Here is a 26,480-nt window from a genome sequence, read left to right as displayed (position 1 = left end):
TTCAAGAGTAAAGTTGAGTTTAAATGCGCTGATGTTCGTAGTTCAAATGCCAAGTTCATTCTCAATTTTTACCTTCATGATCGTTTACTTGACTTGACTGAATTAAAAAAAAAAAAATTTAAATCTCTGATTTAAATTTAATACTGAAAATTCAACTTCTCTAGAATGACAAAAAAAAAAACTTTTTTCTGGCACTAATTATCTTCTGTACAATACTTCATAGGATTCTTTAAAGTTTGTATGTTGCAAAAATGATCCTGTTTTAAAAGGAGGCCTCGTCTGAACATTAAAAACTAAAAACATTAAAATTAGATAAAATAAAATTTTGAAGGTAAAAAAAAAGTGCGAATGTTAATTAATTTTAACGCAAAAAACTTTTGTCTATTTTCAAAATAGTTTTCTTTGGATGAATGTTTCTCTGTTCTCATTTATTTATTCTCATTTTTAAACCACTGAAGTCTCTTTTACTTAGTTGCAGCTACGATGTAAAAAAAAAAAAAACTACTCAAGACTCAGACGTTATGGAGGAAAAATCATGTTTCTAAAGTAAAAGTGCTTTTCTAAATATTATCGATATGATAAAACAGAATTCAAAGTAGCTAAAATTAACTGATATACAACAACAGTGCGTCAAATTTAACAGCTGATCTGAAGTTTTATTTTTTTAGGTAATTAAACATAGTGGAATAAATTACGTTTCCCTCTGAATTGTGCTGAAGTATAAACGTACGGCAAAATATTCTTAAATAATCACTTAACACTTGCTGGATATGTTATTCTGCTCTTTTGTTTTATTTTATGAGAATATAATAATTCAGATACGATGGCGTCTTTATTTCAGACGAGGCCTTTTTACCAAATTGTGGGAACCGAATTCATTCGTGGGGTTCGAGACGTTAAATTAAATTAAATTAAATTAAATTAAACATTTCCTCCCGACTGTTTTCTGATGAAGTGCGTTTTATAATTATTTTTTATATTTTAAAACAAAACGTGTGCGTTCAGAGCGTCCAGTGACGGCGGTGATGTTTTAGCGCCTGTTCTGGTTTTCACTTTTCAGGCGACTCCAATTAATTCAGAAACAAAATCTAGCTGCGACCCGCTGTTTAGTACGGAGGATGATTAGTGTTGAAAAAAAAGATTTTTCTTTTTTAATTAATTTTTTTAGTTTGTTTCGTGCCAGAAATAAGAAAAACTAGATTGTTGGAGAGAATGTTGAGATTGAAGTTAATTTATTTATTCTCAAAAGTTTCACTTAAATCTTGAAATGTCGGCATTTTGACTATTTGCGACATTTAAACTTTAAGTTTCATTTTATCCTCGAAATGCAAAAATCTGACACGAAAACTAAAAGTTCAACTTTGTTCAATACTTCAACTTTTTTTTTTTCCTTGTTTGGCACTGGTGGGCTTCTGTAGTTTAGAGTTCATCATTTCTATTAAACGTATTTCAGGACTGCGAATCTTTTCTGCATCTGAAGCAAAAATCTAAACACTGAACTTTATCTTTAGAAATCTTAACTCCCTCTGACTGCTGCCGGATATTTTTTCGTACGACGTCCAGACAAACATCGTACAAACATCGTACAAACATCGTACAAACATCGTACAAATGTCGTCATTAGAAGTGTACTGTGACTTTAACTTTTGGTTGTTTAATGTAATGTGGAAAGAATCTCGCTATGGAACGTTTTTGGCGTCGTGTCGCTCGTCTTTTCATCCTCTGTTTTTTTTTTTTTTCCGCTCGCTGCCATCAAAGCCACCGACGCCGCGCCGGTTTATTCGTTACACTTCGTGCCGTACAGGTGACGCTTCTCCAGCCGCTAACGATCTTTTCGGGATCTCGGACACTTCGGAGACAAACACAGGTGACCTGGATATGATTCAAATGAAACGACGTAAAATAAAAGCCACCTCTTCTTCGTCACGACGCCACAAATCCTCTTTTTTTCTGTTGATAAAGGCATTTTTTCTCTGAATTATTTAAACCATTTGTTCATGTTTGTGCATTAACAGGTAGCAGAGCGCTGCGACCTCCACTGTGTGGTGAGTACAGTATGAGAGAGGGAAATAAAAAATGGACTAAATCTACGTTTTGAACACTTAAACTGAACCTTTCTGGACCAGCAGGAAGACTAGTGAGACAAATGGACCGAGCGGGACAAGATGGCGGCGTCCTGGTTCCGTTCCCAACACTTTTTTTTTTTCTTAACGGGAGCGACGCCAAACCAGGAGGACGCCATCTTCACCCTCCGGCTCCACCGACAGTCAAAAAGTGTTGCTGCAGTTTGACGGAGTTTGTCCCATTTCTGATTGACTGGCGTCTATAAAAGATGCAACAAAGACGAAAACCCTGGATTTGAAACGATTTGTACTTGAGGCAGTGTTCATCTGTCAGATTAACAGGCTCGTCACTGGTTAAACGTTCATAAAACACGAGTTAAAAAAGCTCCAATGCGAAAAATATAAAATAGGCAGGGAGAGAAAAAAAAGCACTATAGACATTATTGATAGATGATCCCAGTACAAAAACAAAGAAAAAGTTTTTGGCATATTTTCTATACTGGTTAAAGGGGAAAAGGGGCTGAATGGATGCATCGCACGTCGGCTGATCGACGTGTTTCGGGTTTGAGTGCAGCTGTGAACAAACAACGTTTCAGTCCCGTTTTCTGTTCAGCCGCTTGTTTTCGGTGGCGAAACGACAGCGACTCATTTCATTTTGCTTTTAAGATGCAGAAACAAAAATGTTTAAGTGCCATAAAACGGCTCTTTCGGACGGGGAACTGAAGCCCGTCTCACTTTCTCTTGGCTTGCTTCAAAGCCACCAGACTCCATTCACAAAAACAGTAATTTTACCGCGCGGAACAAACAAGAGTTTGCTGGTTTACCGCTGCCTGGATGAGTGAACTAACACGTTAGCTCAGATCCAAACCGATGATTTAAAACACCAAAGTCACATAATGACACCAGCAAACTAACACGTGGAGGCAGTCGTGCACCAGCAGCTCCTGTGTTGTGGGTGGTAAAATTACTGCTTTTTTCAATGGAGTCTGGTTGCTTTAACAGCTTCAGTTCACGGACTAAAGAGCGGTGACATTATTCTAAATATATCTCACACTCCAACTAATGTTTGTTTTCTTCTGATCTTTTAGCTGGGACGTGTTGGAGGAGGCTAAAATCCGTGAGTACCACACTTCAAAATATCTGAACTGTCCCTTTACTTATTTAATTATCAAGTTTAGAAAATCATGTTTTTGTCTCTGCGGCTAGCTTAGCTTAGCTTAGCTTAGCTTAGCGAACACTAAAAGTCGTGTTTTTGTCGGCGTCGCCGTCGAACAGAAAACAAGCGGCTGAACGTCGTACGCGGACTCACCTCAGTCTCAGGTGTGCGATGTCTGAAAACCAAAAAGAAACCGATGATGATGATGATGATGAAGATAATAATACAACATATGTACAGTGATCCCCTTGAATACTCCAAACTTACATTTATCAACAGGCATCAGCATGAAAATACTAAAATCTCCACTAGAAATGCTAATTTCTGTAGTTTTTATCTTAAATACTTTTTTCTTTGACTTTAACTCTATTAATACTGAAAAAAAGTTATTCTCTGTTTTTGTTTGAAGGCTCGTATGCGTTTACATACACGATGAAAACATTTTCCTGAATTATTATGGCAAAAAACATTGTTCATAGGAGAATGAGAACAAACATCTACTCAGATATATCACTGTACAGTCCTCTCGCTCGCTGTGTTTTCTCCACTACGTCTAACTCTACTGTTCTCTCTCGCTATATGCGGAACAATAATTATACCTGTGTTTAAAAAAGGGAAATATCTTTTGGGCCGCGCGCACAGACTCCCGTCGTGTTCCTGCGGCAGCGCTGTAATCTAACTTTTTGTAATAAATACATTAAGGCCAAGAACATTAATAAATAGAAAATAACTTAAAAAAACAACCAAAAGAAATCTCGTTAAGCACTGTAGGTGTTGGGTTTTAAAAAATACTTGAATCGAGTGAGAGGCTCTTTTTTCTCAGTTTTTTTGTCGCTTTTTTCAGCTCTCGGAGAAAAAGATGGTTAGATATTATTCAGATGAAAAGAAATCATCGCCGCCGCCCTCGATGGGGGGTGGGGGGGTGGGAGAGGGGGCGGGGCTAGTTGTTGGTGTCATCCTGGCTGTGGCTCTTCTGCAGGGGCGAGGCCGAGGGGCCTGCAGGGACGGCGGCGGCGGCGGTGGTGGCGGCTGCGGCTGCGGCGGCGCTGGTGGGTTTGTTCCAGGACTGTGAGAGCAGGGAGGCGGCGATGGTGGCGGTGGTCGTCATGGTGACCTGGATGAGCTGGTCGCGCTGGATCAGCCTGATGAGAGCTTTGAGGCGCTCGAGCGAAGCCTGAGTGTCTCTCTGCTGCCCCAACAGTCGCTCCCTCAGGTCCATGCACTGCTGCAGACACACAGGAAACACCACAGTCAACTTCCTGTCGGCGGGAAACGGCGCCGCGCTTAAAGGGCAAGTTCAGCTTTTTTAAACCTGGGTCCCAGCTGAGCTTATTCTGGTGTCTAAATGACTGGTAGCTACGAATAAGTGTTGGAATTGGTCCACAAACAGTCGTTATATCGCTCTCTTCAAACACACCAGACTCCATTCACAAAAAGAGTCATTTTACCTCACAGAACACAGGAGCTGCTGCCTTGATCTGTTAGTTTGTTTGTGTTATTGTGTGACTTTGGTGTTTTTAAAGGGTTAAATCAGATCCAACACGATATTTGTTTAACACACAATAAGACACTGGTCACACAGCAGTAAACCAGCAACCCCTGTTTCCTCTGAGATAGAATTTGTGTTTTTCTCAATGGAGTCTGGTGTGTTTGAAGAGAGCGATATAATGGTGGTGTTATGTAGTTAAATGGCTCTCTTCAAAGACACCAGACTCCATTGACAAAAACACAATTTTACATGGTAGTTGCAAACTAACTGATCGAGGCAGTAGTAGATGAACTTCTATGTTCTGTCGGATAAAATTTGTGTTTTTTTCAACAGAGTCTGGTGTTTTGGAAGAGAGCGATACCCACCCATCCAAACACTCGTCAAGCATTCAGAAGGACCTGGAGAGGACCACTGTGCTCAGTGAGGTAAAATCACTGCAAACACACCAGACTCCATTCACAAAAATAGCAATTTTACATGGTAGTTGCTGGTCTGCTGCTGCGATCAGTTACTTTGCTTGTGTTATTGTGTGACTTTGGTGTTTTAAAGGGTCAGTTTGGATCAAACACAACATTTGTGTAACACACAACAACACAAATAAAGTGACTGATGGAGGCAGCAGCAGAGCAGCAGCTCCTGTGTCCTGTTCTCTAAAATCCCTGTTTTAGTGAATGTAGTCTGGTGTGTGTGCTGTTTGTGGTTAAACCAAAAGGATCTTCCAGGTCTCTCTCTGTAGGGATCCTTTCCATGATGCTGTCACACACTCAGAATAACACTCTGAGCCCAGATTTAAAAACAGCGGAGTCGTCCTTTACATGTTCGGAGGTTACGAGTGTCTTTACTTTGAGTGTGTTGTTGAGCTTCTTGTCCTGCTCCTCCAGGTGGGTGCACTCCTTCTTCAGCTCGTTGTTTCGTCTCAGCAGCCGTCGCTTCTCCTCCTGCCTCACTGCTCACACACACACACACACACACACACACACACACACCTCGTCAGTACGTGTGAACGACGTGCTAACACGTCGCTGTGGGGGGGTCGGCTGCTTCTTACCCGTCTTGTGTGTAACGTAGGACTGAACGAAGTTCTGTGGCCACGACATGTTTTCTTTGTTCAGCACCTGAAGATAGAAACAGGAACACGTTAACTCTGTACGTGACCGTCACCACGGCGACTACGTGTTTCAGGCGATATACGTCCAGTGTCTCGACAATTTCAGCACTTTTGTTGCGCAAATTTTGTGTGTGTTTCTGCCGGTGGGTGTCTGAGCTGTGGACAGATCCAGGCTAGCAGTTTCCACCCGCTTCCAGTCTTTATGCTAAGCTAGGCTAACCACGTCCTGACTCCTGTTTTTAAAGGGAAAGTTGAGACGTTTTGGCTGATTTGACACTTTAAATCTGATCAATCTGATGTGGTGGGGGGGGGTTCATACCTTCTTCTGACACTTGGGGCAGTACCAGGGGCCTCTGGGGGGGGTTTTGAGCGGCGGGTGGAGGCAGTTGGGGTGGAAGGCTCTGGGGCAGTTGTGGCAGGGCTGCAGCTCGCCGTCCTCCTTACAGACGGCACAGTGGTCGTCATGCTCCAAGTCCTCCTGCGACCACACACACACACACACACACACACATTATACAGTTTGGAATCAAAATGGAGATTAGACAAAATAGACTTTTAGAAAAAAATTATTGAAGACGAATCACATCCTTAGAATTAAAGAGTCGACTGTTGATGCAGGTTGTAGTTCATTGTAATGATCCGCAGGCTTTTTATCCTGGTGTCTGGATGACTGGTAGGTAGTAAAAGTGTTGGAACTGGTCCAGTAGATCACCTCAGAGTGTTATTCTAAGTGTGTGACAGCATCATGGAAAGGATCCCTACAGAGAGAGACCTGGAAGATCCTTTTGGTTTAACCACAAACAGCACACACACCAGACTACATTCACTAAAACAGGGATTTTAGAGAACAGGACACAGGAGCTGCTGCTCTGTTTGTTAATGTGTTATTGTGTGACTTTGGTGTTTAAGAGTTGGTTTGGAGCCAAACTACCTCTTTAAAACACCAAAGTTCATCCATCCATTTTCAACCGCTTATCCGGGGTCGGGTCGCGGGGGCAGCAGTTTTAGCAGAGATGCCCAAACTTCCCTGGCCCCAGACACCTCCTCCAGCTCATCTGGCCCGGTAGGACTCCTTCTTCAGCTTGACGGCATCCCTTACTTCCGGTGTCCACCACCGGGTTCGGGGATTGCCGCCACGACAGGCACCAGAGACCTTACGGCCACAGCTCCGAGCGGCCGCGCCCACAATGGAGGTGGAGAACATGGTCCACTCGGACTCAATATCTCCAGCCTCCCCCAGGATCTGTGAGAAGCTCTCCTGGAGGTGGGAGTTGAAAACCACAGCTGGTTCCACCAGACGTTCCCAACAGACCCTCACGATACGCTTGGGCCTGCCGAGTCTCTCCGGCTTCCTCCCCTGCCAGCAGATCCGACTCACCACCAGGCGGTGATCAGTTGACAGCTCAGCCCCTCTCTTCACCTGAGTGTCCAGAACACACGGACGGAGGTCAGATGACACGTCGACGAAGTCGATCATCGACCTCCGGCCGAGGACGTCCTGGTGCCACGTGCACCGATGGACGCCCTTGTGTTCGAACGTGGTGTTCGTTATGGACAATCTGTGACTCGCACAGAAGTCCAACAACAGAACACCACTCGGGTTCAGATCGGGGAGGCTGTTCCTCCCAATCACGCCCCTCCAGGTCTCACTGTCAACACCAAAGTCACACCATAAAACAAACTAACTAACCAATTGAAGCAGCAGTAAACCAGCAGCTCCTGTGTCCTGTTCTCTAAAATCCCTGTTTTAGTGAATGTAGTCTGGTGTGTCTGCAGAGAGCGATATAACACCTGTTTGTTCTTCTAAATGTAATTTATTCTTAAACTATTAGCTGTTTCTCAGCTTGTGTTTTTATTGTCTTTTCCATGTTACTTTAATATATTGTTTTGTCCTTGTACAGCATGGACCAGTTCCAACACTTCTACTACCTACCTGACCTCAGAGGAGGAACACAAAAACAAAACACAGGACATTTCTGCACAAACACACACACACATCAGTCATGTGACCTACCTTCCAGCAGAAATCCTCAGAGTCTGGCGTGTAAATGGAAGCAGAGCAGCGGTTAGTGGCAGCTCAGACACACAGGTGAGAGGTGAGAGGTGAGGCAGCAGGTTTGTGTTAGCAGGAAACACAAAAACTCATTAAAACATCCAGTTTAAAAACTGAACCGAGGAAGCAAAACGAGGCGACTGAGAGAAACGAGGAAACATCCAGTAAAAACGTGACATGACGACGTGTGTGTGTATGTGTGTGTGTGTGTGTGTGTTTACCTCGCGCCGACAGGAAGAGCGAGCTGTTCAGGTAATGTGACGCCAGACGTTTACGCTGTAAACAGACAAGACAAGAGTGAGCAGGAACTAACAAACAACAACCATTTAAAATCTGACTTTTAGGAGAAAACCAGAGGAAGAAATGAGTCCGTTCAGCTGGTTAAAGACTCCTGATGGAGCAAGTTTGGTTTGATTTGAAGCTTTAAATCAGCATCATGGAAAGGATCCCTACAGAGAGAGACCTGGAAGATCCTTTTGGTTTAACCACAAATGTCACTCTGCTCAAACACGCCAGACTCCATTGAGAAAAAGTGTGATTTTAGCTCACAGAGCACAGGAGCTGCTGCCTCCATTTGTTAGTTAGTTTGTGTTATTGTGTGACTTGGTGTTAAATAAAAATTGCGTTGGATTTAAACAAACCGTCTAAAACACCAAACAAACTAAGCAATCGAAGCAGCAGCGGACCAGCAACTACTGCGTTCTACGAGGTAAAATCACTGTTTTTCTCAATGGAGTCTGGTGTCTTTGGAAAAGTTCAGAGTTTTGGTTTGCTTGGTTTGATTTGAAGCTTTAAATCAGCAGATAATTAACAATAGAAGTCGTTCTCAGACTCTCAGGAGTGAATTCAGCTCAGTGACTCAGTTTTCTTTTCTGTTTTTACCCTCCGTGTCTCCAGTCTGAGATAAATGTGAATTAATTTTCTGGGTTTTACTGCAGGACTCCACAGACATTGTTTCACAGAGGTGGTCTGACTGGACGAGGATATTTACATGTTTTTAAGGTTTACATGTCAAAAAGGTGTTGATTAAAAACTTTTCTGACCTCTGGTTCGAACAGGCCGCTGTAGGCCGGGTTGGCTGTGCTTCGTCTCTTCCTCTCCTGCCTCTTCGTCTGGATTTCTGCTCAGAATGAAAAATAAAAAAACAGAAACAAACTTTTTACTCTCATTTCATTATATTATATTATATTTTCACATTTAGCAGGGGCATTAAAATGTGTGAAAAAAAACTTGAATGTAACTTAAACTGCTCAGATTTCAAAATAAAAGCCCCCCTGCAGACTTTCACATCAGTATTATTCTCTAATGTGCCGCTCAGAGGGTTTTTAATGACCAGAGGTTCATCCTGGATGTGGAGAAACACTCTGACTTTACCCTTTAAGAGTTTTTCACACAAACAGGTGAACTCACCCTCCAGGGTCTCCGTGGTAACGAGGCCGAGGGCCACCATGAAGGCGATTTTCTGTGAGAGAAGAAGAAGAAGAAGACGTTATCAGGGAGGTGAAGAGCAAAGCAGAGCTTGGAGCACAGTTTCAGTCACATGTCAGGGTCTTCATCAGCCAATTAGAGCCCAGCACTCGGGTCATGTGATTAGAGCCAAACCATGAGATGTGTTTTTATACAGTTTTCTCACCTCGGGGTCCTCGTCTTTCTTCTGGGAGGGGGATTTGGGGGCGGGCGGGGCCTCCTGAGCCGGGAGGTCGGCCTGGGCCCCCGGGGAGCCCTCGGTGCTGCTGGGGGCCTGCGGCTGGATTATTATCACCTGGAAACACACACAGAGGGCACGTTAGGGTGAAACACTGGAGCTGATCGATCAGGTAATAATCAGTTACTTCAGGAGGGAACAAAGTTTCATTTTAAAATGTTAATGTGAAAAAAGTGTTAATATCTACTAAAGGAGCAATCTGGTGTTTCAAACTGTCCACATCCTGGTGTCTGAGTGACTGGTAGGTAGTAAAAGTGTTGGAACTGGTCCAGTAGATCACCTCAGCCAGCAGACACCAAACGGGCTGCAATGGCTGCAACGTGATCCTTTGGGACAACTGTACCTGATCACAGCAGGTCCACTAAAAGAGCTTGTTTGATCCACTGACGGGCTCAGAGTGTTATTCTAAGTGTGTGACAGCATCATGGAAAGGATCCCTACAGAGAGAGACCTGGAAGATCCTTTTGGTTTAACCACAAACAGCACACACACCAGACTACATTCACTAAAACAGGGATTTTAGAGAACAGGACACAGGAGCTGCTGGTAGTTTGTTACTTTAAATAGTTAAATATTATTATACATAAATAGTTAGGATCCAAACTAAACACATTAAAGTCTCTCAAATAACACAGATAAACTGACTGATGGAGGCAGCAGCAGAGCAGCAGCTCCTGCTTACTGTTCTCTAAAATCCCTGTTTTAGTGAATGTAGTCTGGTGTGTGTGCACCAACACTTTTGTCTCTACCAGTCCTTGATGTGAACATTCAGCTTTAAAAGCACAGATGTCTCCTTTAGTCTGAGGGGGGGGGTTCAGGTTAGTCGGTGTCGTTTGGACTCTGTTTGGGACACCGGCCTTGTTGTCAGCGCTGAAGAGCAGTGGCTGCACCTTGACGGCCTCGCTGACGGCGGCCACCCCGTTGCCGGTGGCGGGGGAGGCGGCGATGATGGCGTAGGCCACGCCGGGCCCAGCGGAGGCGTGCTGGGCGGGGCCGGCGGAGTCCTGGCCCCCGGCCGGGCCGTGCGGCGGGGCGGGGGGCGGCGGCGAGGCGTCGCTCTGGCCGTTGGGCTGGTGGTCGGGGCTGAAGGTGCTGTTGGCGGTGGGCAGGGTGGGGCCCTGGCTCTTGGGGCTGACCACGGCGGTGGCCCTCTGCAGGCTGAGAGGCTGCAGCTCCTGACAGGGACTGTGGGGGAGGCTGTCGGGGATCTGGGTCTTTGGCCTGACCTGGGGGGGGGGAGACCACAACAAGGGGGGAGGCTGTTAGACCACCAGCAGGGATCCTATCAGTCACATGGCCCCCTGAGGCTGCAGGACATGGACACATTCAAGACTTTTCCAGGACCCTTTTTCCTGCCCCCTCCCTCTGGAACGGCCCCCCCACACACACCTGAGACGGCAGCGATGTTCAGAAACTAATCAGAACGTCTTCAGAGCTGCTTCATCTGTTTCTAACCTTCTGTAAAGTTTCTACAAGTTTTATTAAAGAATATTAATTAAAACCATCACATGTTTTATTCTGTTTCTGTAAAATAAATTAATGACACTAGAAATCAAAGTAAATGAGCTGCATGATGTTAATCTATAAGGTTTTTAATCCTGATTTTCCTGATCGATGCTGATTAAACTGCAGTTTATTGATTGATCAGATGTTTTCCTCTCCACTCTCTCAGGTTGGACGGGTGTGAAATGAATTCTGGGTAAATTCAGACTTTATTTTGAGCCTGAACTGATCGTCACCAATAATCAATACTGGACAAACTGAACCCTGCAGGTGTTTGCACTCACACACACTCACACACACTCACACACACACACACACACACACACACACACACACACACACACCAGGTGGTCTCTGCTGCCACCTGCTGGACGACTTTGGTGTGTAACTCTCTGCTCACCTGATCGTTACCTGCTGCTGTGAATCATTCAGTTCCTGATAAGTCGACATTTCAGATGTCCTAAGATGGCCACCGTACGTGTGTGTGTGTGTGTGTGTGTGTGTGTGTGTGTGTGTGTGTGTGTGTGTGTGTGTGTGTGTGTGTGAGCTCTACAATAAACAATAAAGATAAAGATTCCTTCTCCAGTTAAAAAGTCCCTTTAAAACAAGTATTTTCTGTATTACAAGTTGTCTGAAATATTATTATTAATGATTATTATTGTGTTGTAACCCCCCCCCCCCTCCTCAGACCGTGATGACCTCTGGGATCACATGACTCCCGTGTTCTTGGCGTGTTACCTGAGGTAGCACGGTGGCTGCTTGTCCTGCCAGCCGGTGCAGGGAGCTGACTTGAGGCACCTTGATGGGCACAGCAGTGAGAGTTCCCAGCATCTGGAAGACACACAAACGCAACACGTTTCACAGCTGCTTCACTTTTTATCATCGATCAGATTGATCATGTGGAAAAAAACAACCTCAGTGACAAATAAATACGGAGGACCAAAACGGCCAAAATCTAAAATAAATGAAGAAATAAGAAATAATGATTTATTAAATAAGTGAATATGCCGTTAAATGCACCTAAAACACAATAAAAGTTAATGTGGGCATCAATTATTTTGTTTAATGTCACATTCATTTACCTTTTTGTTTTATTTACCCTTTTTATTTACCTTATCATTTAATTCCCATCTCAAATAATTTATGAATAAATTAAAAAAGTATATAATAAATGGGAATATAAATAAATAAGGGGATTAAAAAAATGTAAATCAATAGAATGTCACATCTCTACATTAAAAAAAATATGATTTAAGATCCATTTAAAGCACATTTAATGGCATACTTTAATTATTTATGTATTTATTAACTATTGATCTTGGTATTTTTGATGATGTCCAGAAGTAATAATTGATTAACCAAAACAGCTGCTGATCAAGTTGATTCAGCTGACTGATTGATTGATCAATCAATTTTGAAAATGTAATTATGGAGATGGAGGAAGTACTGAGAGTCGTTACTGCAGTAAAAGTCCTGCATTTAAAATTCAAAAAGTCTGTGAGTATAATCAGGAAAATGTACTCAAAGTATTAAAGTAAAAGTGCTCGGACACACCAGACTCCATTCACAAAAACAGCAATTTTACCTCACAGTACACAGGAGCAGCTGGTCTGCTGCTGCCTCAGTTTCTTAGTGTTATTGTGCGACTTTGGTGTTTTAAATAGTTCAGATCCAACACAACATTTGTATAACACACAATAACACAAACTAATTAACTGATGGAGGAACCAGTAGACCAGAAACTCCTGTGTTCTGTGAGCTAAAATGACCGTTTCTGTGAATGGAGTCTGGTGTGGTTAAAGAGAGAGCTACAACAGCTGTTTCTGTTTTGATCCACTGGTCCAGTTCCAACATGTTTTGGACCCAACAGTCATTTAGATGCCAGGATACGTCCAGACAGGCCTCAGGTTCAAAAACAGCACAGTTCTCCATCAGTCCATTGATCGTTGGGTTTGTGAGCCTCAGATTGTATTTGGGTTTTTGTTGCAGCTGCTTGTTGTTCAGGTGAACAGTTTAGTATTCCACCTGCGTGTGTGTGTGTGTGTGTGTGGATCAGCTGACACCGACTGCAGCGTCCCTCAAGGTCAGAGTGGCGTTCATCATGTGACCAGTCACATGATGCCGTGGGGGGGTTACATGATTATATTCAGTTCTTATTGAACAGCCATTGATTGTTTCCAGCTGTAGGATTAACAGTGTTTGAATCATTCTGCTGTTTACTGTCACTTTATTTTATTTTATTATTTCTCCATGTGTCTCTTTATTATGACTATTGGTTTTATTTTATTATATTTTATTTTATTATAATATTTTATTTTTTATTATACGTTTTTTATTTGACTATAAGTCCTAATTATTATTTCATTTTATTATTACTTCATGTGTTGGTTGACTGTTGGTCTTTATTATTTTATTTTACTATATTCTATTTTTTATTATAATTATTTTTTATTTTGTTTTTTAATCGTACATGTCTCGTTATTTTTTTATTTTACGATTGGTCCTAATTATTATTTTACTATTTCATTTTATTTTTTACTTCATGTGTCTGTTGGTCCTGATTTTATTATATTTTTATTTGATTATATTCTATGTTTTTTTAATCAACATGTCTTAATTATTCTTTCTTATTGTAACTGTCTTACCTTTTTTAATCACATGTATTATTAACACGTCTGTTCACATTTCAGATTTTCAGACTAAACATTTTTCCTGCTGCTGCGTCAAATCTACGACTAAAGAGAAAGTAGAACCTGAAACAGTTCAGATCTCCTCTGGAGGTTCACAGATCCCTTTAGATCCACTGTTGTTCTGGATCAACATGTTCTCTGTCTTTCTTTAGTCTCCTCTGATGAACAACATGTCTGAAGTCTTTTCTCACTCATTCTGCTTCACTGACTTCTGGAACCTTCTAGCTGAGGTTGGACACATTTTAGGGACATGAAGAAGAAGAAGGTCCTCCAAGAGATGACGTCACCAGAAGAAGAAGCAGAGGGTGAAACTAGTTTCCTGCGCCTGTTAATAAATGAGCCGGCGGCGCCTGCAGGTGGCGCCAGAGAGCCGACTGTTGGTAAGCGGCCTGTTTTACGGCTCGCGGTGCGTTCACGTGTCTTCGCCCTCTGTGGGCCCGAACACAGAGACTGGATTTAAGCGTCGAACTCGTCCTGTGGAAGCACGAAGCAGCGTCAGAGGTTTCACCACCGCGATTCCTCTCCGACTGAAATCAGAAGGAAAAGAGAGGAAACTTTCCTCCTCCTGATACACAGCCCCTCCTCCTCCTCCTCCTCCTCCTCTCCTCCTCTGTGAAATCCCTTCGTTCTCGCCGTATTGTGCTGCAGAGCGAGCGGCTCGGCGAGCAGCGGGGGGAGGAGGCGGCCGTGGCCTGTTCCCATGGCAACTGCCGAGATGAAAATTCTTGCAGTGCAAGGGCTTTCATTTTCGTAATTGCTTCCCCTTTTCTCCGAACCTAAGCACCTTCTCTTTAGGGGGCCTCCTCTCCCTCTCCCTCCTCTCCCTCTCCCTCTCCCTCTCCCTCTCCCTCCTCTCCCTCTCCCTCTCCCTCCTCTCCCCCTCCTCTCCTCTCCTCTCCTCTCCTCTCCTCTCCTCCCCCCTCCTCTCCCTCCTCCTCTTCCTCTCCGGTGTGAACAGTGACACAGCCTTGGACTGATTTCCTGGTTCTTTTTATTCCTTTTTATGTGTTTTTTTTCCTCTTTTCTTGAAACACTAAAGTCAAAACCGTCTCTGAGACAGATGACAGCTCTGCAGCAACACTGACAGTCCTCCTCTTCCTCCTCCTCCTCCTCCTCTAAGTCTCACAGACCTGCTGTGATGAAGATGGGGGGGGGGTTTAAACGCTGTACAGTGTTTGTACAAGTAGTTCAGTATGTGAGTGAAAACATACAGAAACTACACACCTCTTCCTCTTCCTCTTCTGACGGAGCTACGCTAGCAGTTTCCCCCTGTTTCCAGTCTTTGTGCTAAGCTAATGCTAACCCTGGTGAAGCAGGTGTGTTTTTATTTAGTTCAGTCTGCTGTAAGGAATTCTTGATATTCTTCATTTTAAACTCTTGAATCATCTTGTTTGGTGTCCACATGTATCAGCAGGGTGAACTTAAGGCTTTTTTAAATCAGATTTAAGGCCAATTTTGGACTGAAATGGGAAAAATAGCGTCGTACTGTCCTTTGTGACGATAACTGGTTGAGTTTAAGAACATTTATTGGTGTTAAAAAACATTTTTGTCCTTATTGATCAGGCGACCTCGAGGCGGAGCACTAATCTCATCGTCTTCCTCGAGTACATCAGACTGACCATCGTCACTTTTTACTGCTTCTTATGTATCTCTGCAGAGTTTGTCCCCTTGTGACCACCGTAGGGTCTGTGTGGACGAGGAGGAAGTAAACAGAGACCCTACGGTGGCCACGAGGGGACAAACTGAACTGACTTCATCAGAGATTAAACGTTCAGACGTTTTTGTTGTTGGAGTGAACTTTAGGTTCTTTTTAAGTGAATTTAATTGGTTTAAATTAAATTAAGACACGTGAAGCTCCTTCTATGAGCTAGAAAACTGAGCGGAGGAACAACGCCACAGTGCAGCAGTGCATTCTGGGTGTTTAAAGGAATAACTGTGGAGACCACAGGCCCTTTTTTTTTCTTCTACTTTTTCTCTTCTCACACAAGTTCAAACATCTCTGCAGCCCAGTTTTATGAAGAGACGTCGATCCAGAGGAGAAATTCAAGAGAAACAAGTGATGAGTTAAAAAAGTGATAAATCCTTAAAGAGGCAAAAGTGGGTTTGTGGATTTCACTGTTAAAATGAAGAACAAGTGCTGCAGAATAAAGTTTATTAGTATTAGTATTAGCAGCTCTGTGTGCTGTCAGGTTTAGTGGTTTGAACTGTCCTGTTACGGGACCTTTAAGGACTTCTGCCTCTGCTAGTTTACCAAGTTTTAGTTTATTATCTCTCCAACCAAACAGGCACAAAATAAAAGCACCTTTCTGCTGAAAGTTGAATGAAGAGAGTGGTGGACTGCTCCTTTAACGCAGTGACTAGAACACCAGAAACAGAAACAGACGTCCTGCCGCCTGGTGACTTCTTATTTCCAACATGTTTGTGGAAACCCTTCCTGAGCAGGACGCGTCCCAAACTGCTGCTTCGGCTCCTTAATAAACAAAAAGCACTTTGATGCTTCACTTTATTTCCAGCGAACGCCGCCGGGCCGCCGCACGGCTGAAGATAACCGGATTAAAAAAAAAAAAGTGAGAATAAGCCGAGGAAGAAACAGCAGCGTTAAACCGCCTCATCCCATCAAAGTGGATCTCAGAGTGAATCTACTGAGGATCTAATGTGACACTCCTCAGAGAACAGACGACTCAAAAAATGGACGTTTACTGACAGAAGAAAGGAGCCAGTCGAGGTGGTGACAGAGAGGAAGAGGAGGAGGAAGAGGAGGAGGAGGAGGAGGGACTAGAGAGGAAAGTGGATATAAAGTTGAAGGTGTGCTGAGTTTGCCATCATTCGCCCCGTCATCACAGCAGCAGGAGGAGGAAGAGGAGGAAGAGGAGGAGGAAACACAGCGACATGTTTCATCTGTGAGAAGCAGCAGCACAACGTTCAGCTCAGACTCACACTCAGAAATCAACCTCCATTTTGGATCTTTTGTTGATGTTTTTCAGGGGTCATTTTGTCCACCAGGTGACTCCAGAAAAACTAAAACTTTGTTTTAACATTTGAAAATAAAACTCTTTCTCGTGTTTTGTTATTCTAAGTGTGTGACAGCATCATGGAAAGGATCCCTACAGAGAGAGACCTGGAAGATCCTTTTGGTTTAACCACAAACAGCACACACACCAGACTACATTCACTAAAACAGGGATTTTAGAGAACAGGACACAGGAGCTGCTGCTCTGCTGCTGCTTCATCAGTCAGTGTGTCTGTGTTATTGTGTGTTAAACACACATTGTGACAGATCTGAACTAACTCTTTAAAACACAAGAACACAAACCAAATAGCTGATGGAGGCAGCAGCAGACCAGCAGAGCTCCTGTGTTCTGTGGGGTAAAATCACTGCTTTTTTCAATGGAGTCTGGTGTGTTTGAAGACAGCGATATAACAGCCTTTTTTGGGGTTAACTTTTAGTGTTTATATAGAAAAATAACTGAAATTAATATAATTAGAAATAAAGCTGAAAATAATTCTAAGAAAAGTATTAAATTATGAGGAGACGTATATATTATATATTAAATATATATGGGAGACAACACACACACACACACACACACACACACACACACACACACACACAGCCTGCCTGCCCTGCAGACGTCACCTCTCTCTCCCTCCCTCTCTCTCTCTCTCCCTCTCTCCCTCCCTCTCTCTCTCTCTCCCTCTCTCCCTCCCTCTCTCTCTCCCTCTCCAGCAGAGGGCGCCGCCGTGGAGACAACGCTCTCCCCTTCGTTCATGCTGAGAGAGACGAGCTCTGAAAACTACAGGAACCTGAACGCACCACAGCTCTGGAGTCTGGTTACACAACGAAGTCCCTGAACTCATCCTGCAGCTCACTGGTCTCACATTCACTCACATTTTCTAATTACGGACATTAAACATAGACTTTTCATCCATTTAGAGCAGAGAAAATATAATAAGACGGCAGCTGACAAATAAATAACACAGCAAAAATATGTGTGTGCAGATATAAGAAAGGTTTGTGGTGCAGCAGCTTGTGGAAGTAAAGTTACATTTATATTAATTATTATGCAGAAAATAAAAAGCTCGTTCACGGAGGAGCTAAAACAAGGAAACAGGTTTTTAAATTAATATAATAAATCGACTCCTCGTTTGTTTCCACGATCATTAAAACTTCATTTAAAGCTCTGAGTAGATTATTAGGAAAACAAAGCACAACTTCAAAAGTCCACTGAGACGCTGAAACACCAATAAGATGTGATTAATGGCGGCGAGCGACGCCACAGACAGGCGGCGCTTCATTAGCTCATCAATGGACTCCTTGGTTACCGCGGTAACAGGGCTCCCCAGCTCGTTCACCAAATCGTCCTCGAGTGCCTCCTCAACACCTGGAAACTCTTCCAGGACTCCATGGAGTCACTCAAGGACTCCTGGTCCTTCCCAATCACACCTCCATCCTCCTCAAGGACTCCTGGAACCTCCTTAAGGATTCTTTACCCTGATCCCGGTCATTAGGACCTCCTCAAGGACCGCCTTTTCCAGGACTGCTTGAACCACATCCATGAACCCTGGAATCTCCTCAAGCTTTTCCAGGTTTTCCCAGAACATCCTCCATGAGTTCTGGAACCTGCTCAAGGACCAATGGAACGTTCTTCAGGTCCCTTTCAACATGGAATCACCATCATAACCTCCTCCGGCTCTATGATGCTGAAATATCCAGGACCACCTCTGAAACCTCTTCAAGGACCACTGGAACCTTCTCCAGGACCTCAAGATCATCCTCAATGACCAACTTGCTCAAGGACGCCTGAAGCATCCAGACCCTGTTTACCTTGTGCTTGACCACTTTTTCCATGACCCTCAGATGCTGAAATATCCAGGACCACGCCTTGAACCTCCTCAAGGACCACTGGAACTTTCTCCAGGACATCTAGAACATCTGCTACAACCAATCAAAGTTGCCCAAGGACCTGGAACGAACTCCTGGACCCCTTGAATCTCCTTCCATGACTCTTACAACACTCGTCAAACATCCAGAGGGACCTTGGGAACCTCCTCAAGGACCACTGAACTTTTCATGTAGCCCTGGAACTTCCTCCATGAGGTCTGGAACAGCCGTTATATCACTCTCTTCAAACCCACCAGACTCCATTGACAAAAACAGAGATTTTACATCGCAGAGTGTGGGCGTTTCTGGTCTTCTGCTGCTTCGATCACTTAGTTTGTCTGTTATTAAGTGACTTTGGTGTTTTAACATGTTGGTTCAGATCTGATCCAACATGTTAAAACACCAAAAAGTTACAGCAACTAGATGAGAAGCTCCTGTGTTCTGTGAGGTAAAATGACTGGTTTCGTCAATGGAGTCTGGTGTGTTGCTGTGTTCAATTCATATTTATTTGATTTATTTTTCTATTTTCCTGGTTATATTATTATATACATATAACTATATAAACACCAATAAAAAGACCACAAACAGCTGTTATATTGCTGTCTTCAAACACACCAGACTCCATTGAAAAAAACAGTGATTTTACCCCAAAGAACACAGTAGTTGCTGGTCTGCTGCTGCCTCCATCAGTTAGTTTGTTTGTGTTATTGTGTGACTTTGGTGTTTTAAAGGGTTAATTCATATATGTTTAAAACACAATAACACAAATAATCTAACTGATGGAGGCAGCAGCAGAGCAGCAGCTCCTGTGTCCTGTTCTCTAAAATCCCTGTTTTAGTGAATGTAGTCTGGTGTGTGTGCTGTTTGTGGTTAAACCAAAAGGATCTTCCAGGTCTCTCTCTGTAGGGATCCTTTCCATGATGCTGTCACACACTTAGAATAACACTCTGAGCCTGTCAGTGGATCAAACAAGCTCTTTTAGTGGACCTGCTGTGACGTAAACATGTATATAAAACAGGGCCCAGGTTTAAAAATAGTCCTTTAACTCCTTGGATTTATATTTTGCTCCTCACATATCGTGGAGGAGAATTTAAACCCTCACAGCTCTGAGGTTTCTCTGCATTTCATCCCCACTCTGCCTGAGCGATGAGTGAAAACCATCCATGTGTTCAGCGTGTACTCCGGTAGATAAAATCCTCCATTACTGCGCCTGCACCACCTCGGCGACTTGCTACGCCCGTCCGTCGCTCTCGGCTCCGAGTGGGAAAGCGGACCCTTGAAGGGGCCATCTACCTTCCTCCGGCTTTGACGAGACTCGGGGGCGGATGGCAGAGATGACCTTGGCTGCTGTTTAGAGAGGATAAAGATGTCTTTGGAAGGCGGGGAGATGGAGAGCCATGAAAGGGAGGCAGGATCGGCGCTACAGCAGCAGCAGCAGCAGACTTTCAAACAGATTCGGCCTCCTCGGAGCCTCTTTGTTCCTCCGCTTCAAGCTAACAGGCGCTAAACACAACCGCAGCTCCAATCAGGGCTTCAACCACCACCATCGCCCCCCAAACTGTGAAAATAAGCCCTTATTTCATCTCCAGACTCACAGGAGTGTTTCTGGGGGTTTATTACGGCCATTTTACACACCGGCTTCCTCTTTTGGTTCCACTGTCAACACTTTGAAACACACCTGAAGCTTCCTTCTATTTCTTTTGGTTTATTTAGATTTTAGATTTGTTTCTTCGACACCGTTAATGTTGTTTTACATCATTTTTCCTGGATCGTTAATCTTGAATGAATGAATGTGCTCTTTATGGAAAGCATCGGTTATGATGCTATGTGAACACAGACCGATTGATTCATTGATTGAGGTCAGATTCCATTAAATAAAGATGTCAGCTCGACTAATTTACTCATAAAATACTGCAAAACTTTAAACTGCTGCTTTTTATACATTCTGTTTATCAACTTAAATCTTATAACAGCAAAAAACTACAAGTACAGAACCTGCATCAAAAGCTAATCGCTCGACTGACGGACCAACTTTCATCCATTAAAAGCCCATTAAGATTCTATATTTCTGGAAAAAAACCTCCAAGATTAAAGACAAAGAAAGAGAAACTTGGCCATCTCTGACATTAAAGTGGGAAATTAACGACAAAAAATGAATTACTAATTAGCTAATAACTCCAAATCCCATTCAGATTTGTTAAAGTTTTGGGAGAATCTCTGTAAACAAACATACTATGGATGGGTGATATTCCTGAAAAAAACTTCTAAGATCGTTGATTTACAAGAAAAAAACTGTTATTCACTGAGATTAAAGTGGTAAATTTACAAAAACTAAAAAAAAAAAAATCACATATTTACTTAAAAAAGTGCAAATTTATGACAAACAACGTGAAAAAGTTGTGTTTTTTTGTTGTGAAGGATCCAAAGAGAGACAAAGTACAGTTTAGCAAAAAGAAAATACTTTTATATTATAAAATATATTTTTTAATATTTATTTATTATTAGTCATGATCAGGGTCTTTTTCTTTTCCATAAATTTACAACGTTAATCTTGTAATTCTTAGAGATTTTTTTTTTCTGGGTATTATTTCCCTCCTCAGCTTTATTTTTATTTATTTTTGGCCCTTGTAGGCCGCCGTAGGAACCTCACTATTTTAGCAGATGTAAAAAAAACAAACAAGACAAATAAACAAAAAGAAGAAGTTTGTTAAAAGTTTTGGAGTTTAAATTTGTAAAATCAGATCAGAGTATTGGTCCAGCAGAGTGTGTGTGTGTGTGTGTGTGTGTGTGTGTGTGTGTGTGTGTGTGTGTGTGTGTGTGTGTGTGTGTGTGTGTGAGAGAGAGAGTGTGTGTGTGTGTGTGTGTGTGTGTGTGTGTGTGAGAGTGTGTGTGTGTGTGTGTGTGTGTGTGTGTGTGTGTGTGTGTGTGTGTGTGTGTGTGTGTGTGTGTGTGTGTGTGTGTGTGTGTGTGTGTGTGTGTGTGTGTGGGTGTGTGTGTGTGAGAGAGTGTGTGTGTGTGTGTGTCAGAGTGAAACAATGCAGCTTTAATGTGAGCACTCATGCAGAACAGCAAACCCATTACACCTCATTATTGATCTCCAAATTAGTGGCCAGGTGGTCTGAGGGACCTGTTCTTGTTCTCCCCCCTCCCTCCCTGCGTCCCCCACCCCCCTCCCTCCTCCTCCTCCTCCCTCCTCCTCCTCCCTCCACACACCAGCAGCCAGGCCGGCCTCTGATTGGCCGAGCCTTTATGACTCTGTATTGATGGCGGAGGAGCGTGGATGTGTGTGAGGGCAGCTGGGTGAGGAGCGCCTCCCCCTCCCTCCTCCACCCCCCCACAACAATACCGCCATAAAGAGCTGACCCGCTCACCTCCAGAGCCCGGCATCCCGACGGGGGGGTGGTGGGGGCAAGTCCAGATGACGAGGAGGGGGAGGGGGGGCGGATGGGGGAGGACGGGGCTCACCACAGTGACACTTTGATGAAACACGGCGGCTTTATCGCAGCAAACGTCTGCGTTGGTGTCGCAGACGCAGCGTGACGGATCGGCCAATCAGAGCGCTCCGAGGAGTGAACGCCAAAACTCCTGAACTCCTCAAATCTCATCAACTATTTACATTTACATCACACTGAGATATTTAGAGGAAATAGAAGAAAAGTCCTGTTTAATTAATTGATTTGAAGCCACACGTCGTTTCTTGGAGGACCTTCTTCTTCTTCATGTCCCTAAAATGTGTCCAACCTCAGCTAGAAGGTTCCAGAAGTCAGTGAAGCAGAATGAGTGAAACTAGTACACACACACTATAGACCTCCACTACACACTATAGACCTCCACTACACACTAACACACTGACTAACTAGCACACACACACACTATAGACCTCCACTACACACTAACACACTGACTAACTAGCACACACACACTATAGACCTCCACTACACACTAACACACTGACTAACTAGCACACACACACTATAGACCTCCACTACACACTGACACACTATAGACCTCCACTCCGAGTACAAAACAATAAAAGAGCAGTGAAGTCTTCCTGACCGTCACAGACACGCTCCGTCTTATTACACAAGGCGTGTTGACTGACGGAGAGCTCCATGTGCCGGACGGACGGAGGATTCATAAAGCGGGAGCCCGAGGGCCCCGAGCCCCGGCCCTCCTCCCTCTATGTGGCCGTGCAATTACAGTAATAGTGTGGAGGCCGCCGGTGTTGAGCGTGAAGCTCTGATCCCCGGCTGTGTGCCGACGGAGGCGATGGTGCTGAATACAGAGTGCGGAGGAGCCGAGACGCCGTGGCCTGAATCCTAACGGACGCTCTGAGAGGGAAAATACAACGTCTGCCTGACAGAAAATCCATAGAGGAGCACATCTGTGTCTGTTTGCCAAAGTGATGTGTGTTACATGTGTCAGAAACATCACACGTTACATATAAACCCCCCCGATCCGCTCAGCCGCCCTCCTGGTGAATCTGCACAAGGAGGCGGGAACAGAAACCAAACTGCGTCCAACGAAGACACGGAAGAAAAGCTGATTATCTCCGTTAACGACGGAGCTGCCAAGAGCGTCCAATCAGAGCAGAGCATTCAGGTTTAACCCAGTTTAGTTAGCATGTTAGCACGTTAGCATGTTCCTGTTCAAACGGATCTAAAATAGAAACTATAACAGAAGTTAGTCAGTGTGTCAGTGTGTAGTGGAGGTCTATAGTGTGTGTGTGCTAGTTAGTCAGTGTGTCAGTGTGTAGTGGAGGTCTATAGTGTGTGTGTGTGTGTGTGTTAGTCAGTGTGTAGTGGAGGTCTATAGTGTGTGTGTGTGTGTGTGTTAGTCAGTGTGTAGTGGAGGTCTATAGTGTGTGTGTGTGTGTGTGTTAGTCAGTGTGTAGTGGAGGTCTATAGTGTGTGTGTGTGTGTGTGTGTTAGTCAGTGTGTAGTGGAGGTCTATAGTGTGTGTGTGTGCTAGTTAGTCAGTGTGTAGTGGAGGTCTATAGTGTGTGTGTGTGCTAGTTAGTCAGTGTGTCAGTGTGTAGTGGAGGTCTATAGTGTGTGTGTGTGCTAGTTAGTCAGTGTGTAGTAGAGGTCTATAGTGTGTGTGTGTGCTAGTTAGTCAGTGTGTCAGTGTGTAGTGGAGGTCTATAGTGTGTGTGTGTGTGCTAGTCAGTGTGTCAGTGTGTAGTGGAGGTCTATAGTGTGTGTGTGTGTGTGTGTTAGTCAGTGTGTAGTGGAGGTCTATAGTGTGTGTGTGTGTGCTAGTTAGTCAGTGTGTTAGTGTGTAGTGGAGGTCTATAGTGTGTGTGTGTGTGTGTGTTAGTCAGTGTGTAGTGGAGGTCTATAGTGTGTGTGTGTGCTAGTTAGTCAGTGTGTAGTAGAGGTCTATAGTGTGTGTGTGTGCTAGTTAGTCAGTGTGTTAGTGTGTAGTGGAGGTCTATAGTGTGTGTGTGCTAGTTAGTCAGTGTGTCAGTGTGTAGTGGAGGTCTATAGTGTGTGTGTGTTAGTTAGTCAGTGTGTCAGTGTGTAGTGGAGGTCTATAGTGTGTGTGTGTGTGTTAGTTAGTCAGTGTGTCAGTGTGTAGTGGAGGTCTATGGTGTGTGTGTGTGTTAGTTACTCAGTGTGTCAGTGTGTAGTGGAGGTCTATGGTGTGGCTCCTGGGCTGGTCGGCCGGTTTGATGCCGGATTTACGGGGTGAAGCTAAAAACTACAAATGGCCGACGGGTTGGCAAGCTAACGGCTGCTCCTACTGGAGCACCTCCGGTCTCGCTTTCCTGCCCTTAAAGGCGACCGAGCCTCTCAGCTGCTAACAGACTGCTATGCTCGCTGGTTGTAGCTGGAGAGCTGTACCCAGCATGCCGCGGCCGTTTGGCCCCTCCCCCCCGCAGGTGTTCCAGGAGTCGTGTTGTCGGGGGTTTTACCTGAGAGGGAGGCAGCTCTCCGGCTCTCCTGCTGCTGAACGGGTGGACTCCGGCGGCCGCCACCCTGCCGCCCGTCTGGAGGTTGATGGGGGACGTCTGCAGCGGCTCCGAACTCGCCACCTTCTGTCCGTTAATGTGTGCAGTCACCATGGAAACGGGAGCCTTGGCCGGCACCACGGAGATGGCGATGCTCTGACTGGGAGGCTTGATGAGAGACAGCGGCTTGGTCGTCCCTACGGGGCAACTTCTGACTGCCAGCTTCTGCAGAGAGAGAGAGAGAGACGGGTTACTGTTAGACAGGAAGCAGGCAGACAGGAAGCAGGCAGACAGGAAACAGTCAGACAGACAGGAAACAGGCAGACAGACAGGAAACAGTCAGACAGGAAACAAGACAGACAGACAGACAGGAAACAGTCAGACAGGAAACAAGACAGTCAGATAGACAGGAAACAGTCAGAGAGGAAACAGTGGTTGACTGTCTGTCTGGTATATATACTGACTTGTGTATTTGTACACAGATCACTCTTCACTGCTGCAACAACACCAGAGTTCTCCTAAAACTACAACTCCCATCAGCACCACTGACAGTACTCACAGTACTACTGATACCACTGACAGTACTACTGATACTACTCATAGTACTCACAGTACTGACATCAGTACTGATGCTGCTGACAGTAATAAAGTTTGTTTTGAACAAACGGAGGACTGAAGAGTCAAATCTACTAGTACTACTACAACCTGTTACTACTACTACTACTACAACTAGTCCTCCTGTTACTACTACTACAAATACTGTGTTACTACTTCTACTACTGCCAACACAGCTGATACAAGTACAACTGTATCTGCTGCAAATACTTCTACTTCAGCTTAATACAACTGTTAGTACTACTGTTGTGTTACTACAAGTACTGCTGGTGTTTTTCTACTACAGCAACATGTACTGCAAGTACCAATACTACTAATACTACTACTGTGTTACTACCACTACTAATACGAGTACTTCAACTTGTATTAATACTACTGCTTCAACTGCAACGACTACTAATACTGCAAATGTGTTTCTGCTACATCTACTGTAAGTAATACTAATACTACTAATACTAGTACTTCAAATCAAGTGTTAATATCAACTGTCTATCTCTTTGTTAACAAGTGTTTTTAAATAAAGTTTATGACATCAGAGCTGCTAATGAATTAATCAACTATTTTAATAATCGATTAAATCAGTTTGAGTCATTTTTAAGACAAAAACAGTCACATTTCTCTGATTTTAGTGTCTTAACTGTGAATATTTCCTGTTTTTAGCTGAACAGAACAACAGATGAATGAAAACATGTTATATTATATTATATTCTAATGATGGTAGTGCTGTGACCTCTAGAGCTCGTTAGCACGACCCTCGTTAGTGAGTTCAGGGAGGGAAGTGACGGCAGAGACGTTCACCTGAGACACCGACAGTCAGGACAAGTGTTACTCAGGCTCCATTTTAAACTCTACTCTGGTCCACACTGCTGCTGCTGCTGCTACAGTCCTTCCTCCTCCTCCTCCTCATCATCACCACCACACTAACACCCAGACCCCTCCCCCACCGCTGACCCTTCCTCCTCCTCCTCCTCCTCCTCCTCCTGCCGGGAAAAGAAAAAACACATCTTCCAAAGCAGAGATAACATCTCAGCTTCCCCCCCAGAAGAAGAAGCAGCTCTCTAAATATTTCATATTCCATCCTGCTGCCCCTTCTCATCCCCACGCTGCCTTTTTCATTATTTTCAGCCTCGTCTGTGGACCACGGCGGGTCGGAGGGATCTCTCTCTCTAGAAAGAAAGAAAGTGAACGTGGCTCGCGGTCGGCCTGAAAGCCTCCCCGGCCCCCGGTGTCCTCGCTCGCTGTGGTAATTACCTTGTAAATACA

The 26,480-nt window shown here is 44.1% G+C and overlaps 1 protein-coding gene across 1 annotated transcript in view; it reads right to left on the bottom strand.

Moving 5' to 3' along the window:
* Nucleotides 1-4,159: 4,159 nt before the first annotated feature.
* The window catches only part of phf21b (PHD finger protein 21B), a 79,396-nt gene continuing 57,075 nt past the window's right edge, over nucleotides 4,160-26,480 (bottom strand). The window contains exons 4-15 of the mRNA XM_070854205.1: nucleotides 24,567-24,827; nucleotides 11,816-11,908; nucleotides 10,465-10,800; nucleotides 9,503-9,631; nucleotides 9,280-9,331; nucleotides 8,913-8,989; nucleotides 8,091-8,145; nucleotides 7,831-7,853; nucleotides 6,136-6,294; nucleotides 5,757-5,823; nucleotides 5,551-5,654; nucleotides 4,160-4,444 (exon numbers count right to left, since the gene is read on the bottom strand). Coding sequence (XP_070710306.1) covers nucleotides 4,160-4,444; nucleotides 5,551-5,654; nucleotides 5,757-5,823; nucleotides 6,136-6,294; nucleotides 7,831-7,853; nucleotides 8,091-8,145; nucleotides 8,913-8,989; nucleotides 9,280-9,331; nucleotides 9,503-9,631; nucleotides 10,465-10,800; nucleotides 11,816-11,908; nucleotides 24,567-24,827 — 1,641 coding nt within the window. The remainder of the gene's footprint in view (nucleotides 4,445-5,550; nucleotides 5,655-5,756; nucleotides 5,824-6,135; nucleotides 6,295-7,830; nucleotides 7,854-8,090; nucleotides 8,146-8,912; nucleotides 8,990-9,279; nucleotides 9,332-9,502; nucleotides 9,632-10,464; nucleotides 10,801-11,815; nucleotides 11,909-24,566; nucleotides 24,828-26,480) is intronic.

The sequence above is a fragment of the Pempheris klunzingeri genome, chromosome 22, assembly GCF_042242105.1.
Source record: "Pempheris klunzingeri isolate RE-2024b chromosome 22, fPemKlu1.hap1, whole genome shotgun sequence".
NCBI lineage: Eukaryota > Metazoa > Chordata > Actinopteri > Acropomatiformes > Pempheridae > Pempheris > Pempheris klunzingeri.
Note: the sequence above shows the minus strand (reverse complement) of the source record. Positions and strands in the feature narration are given on the sequence as shown.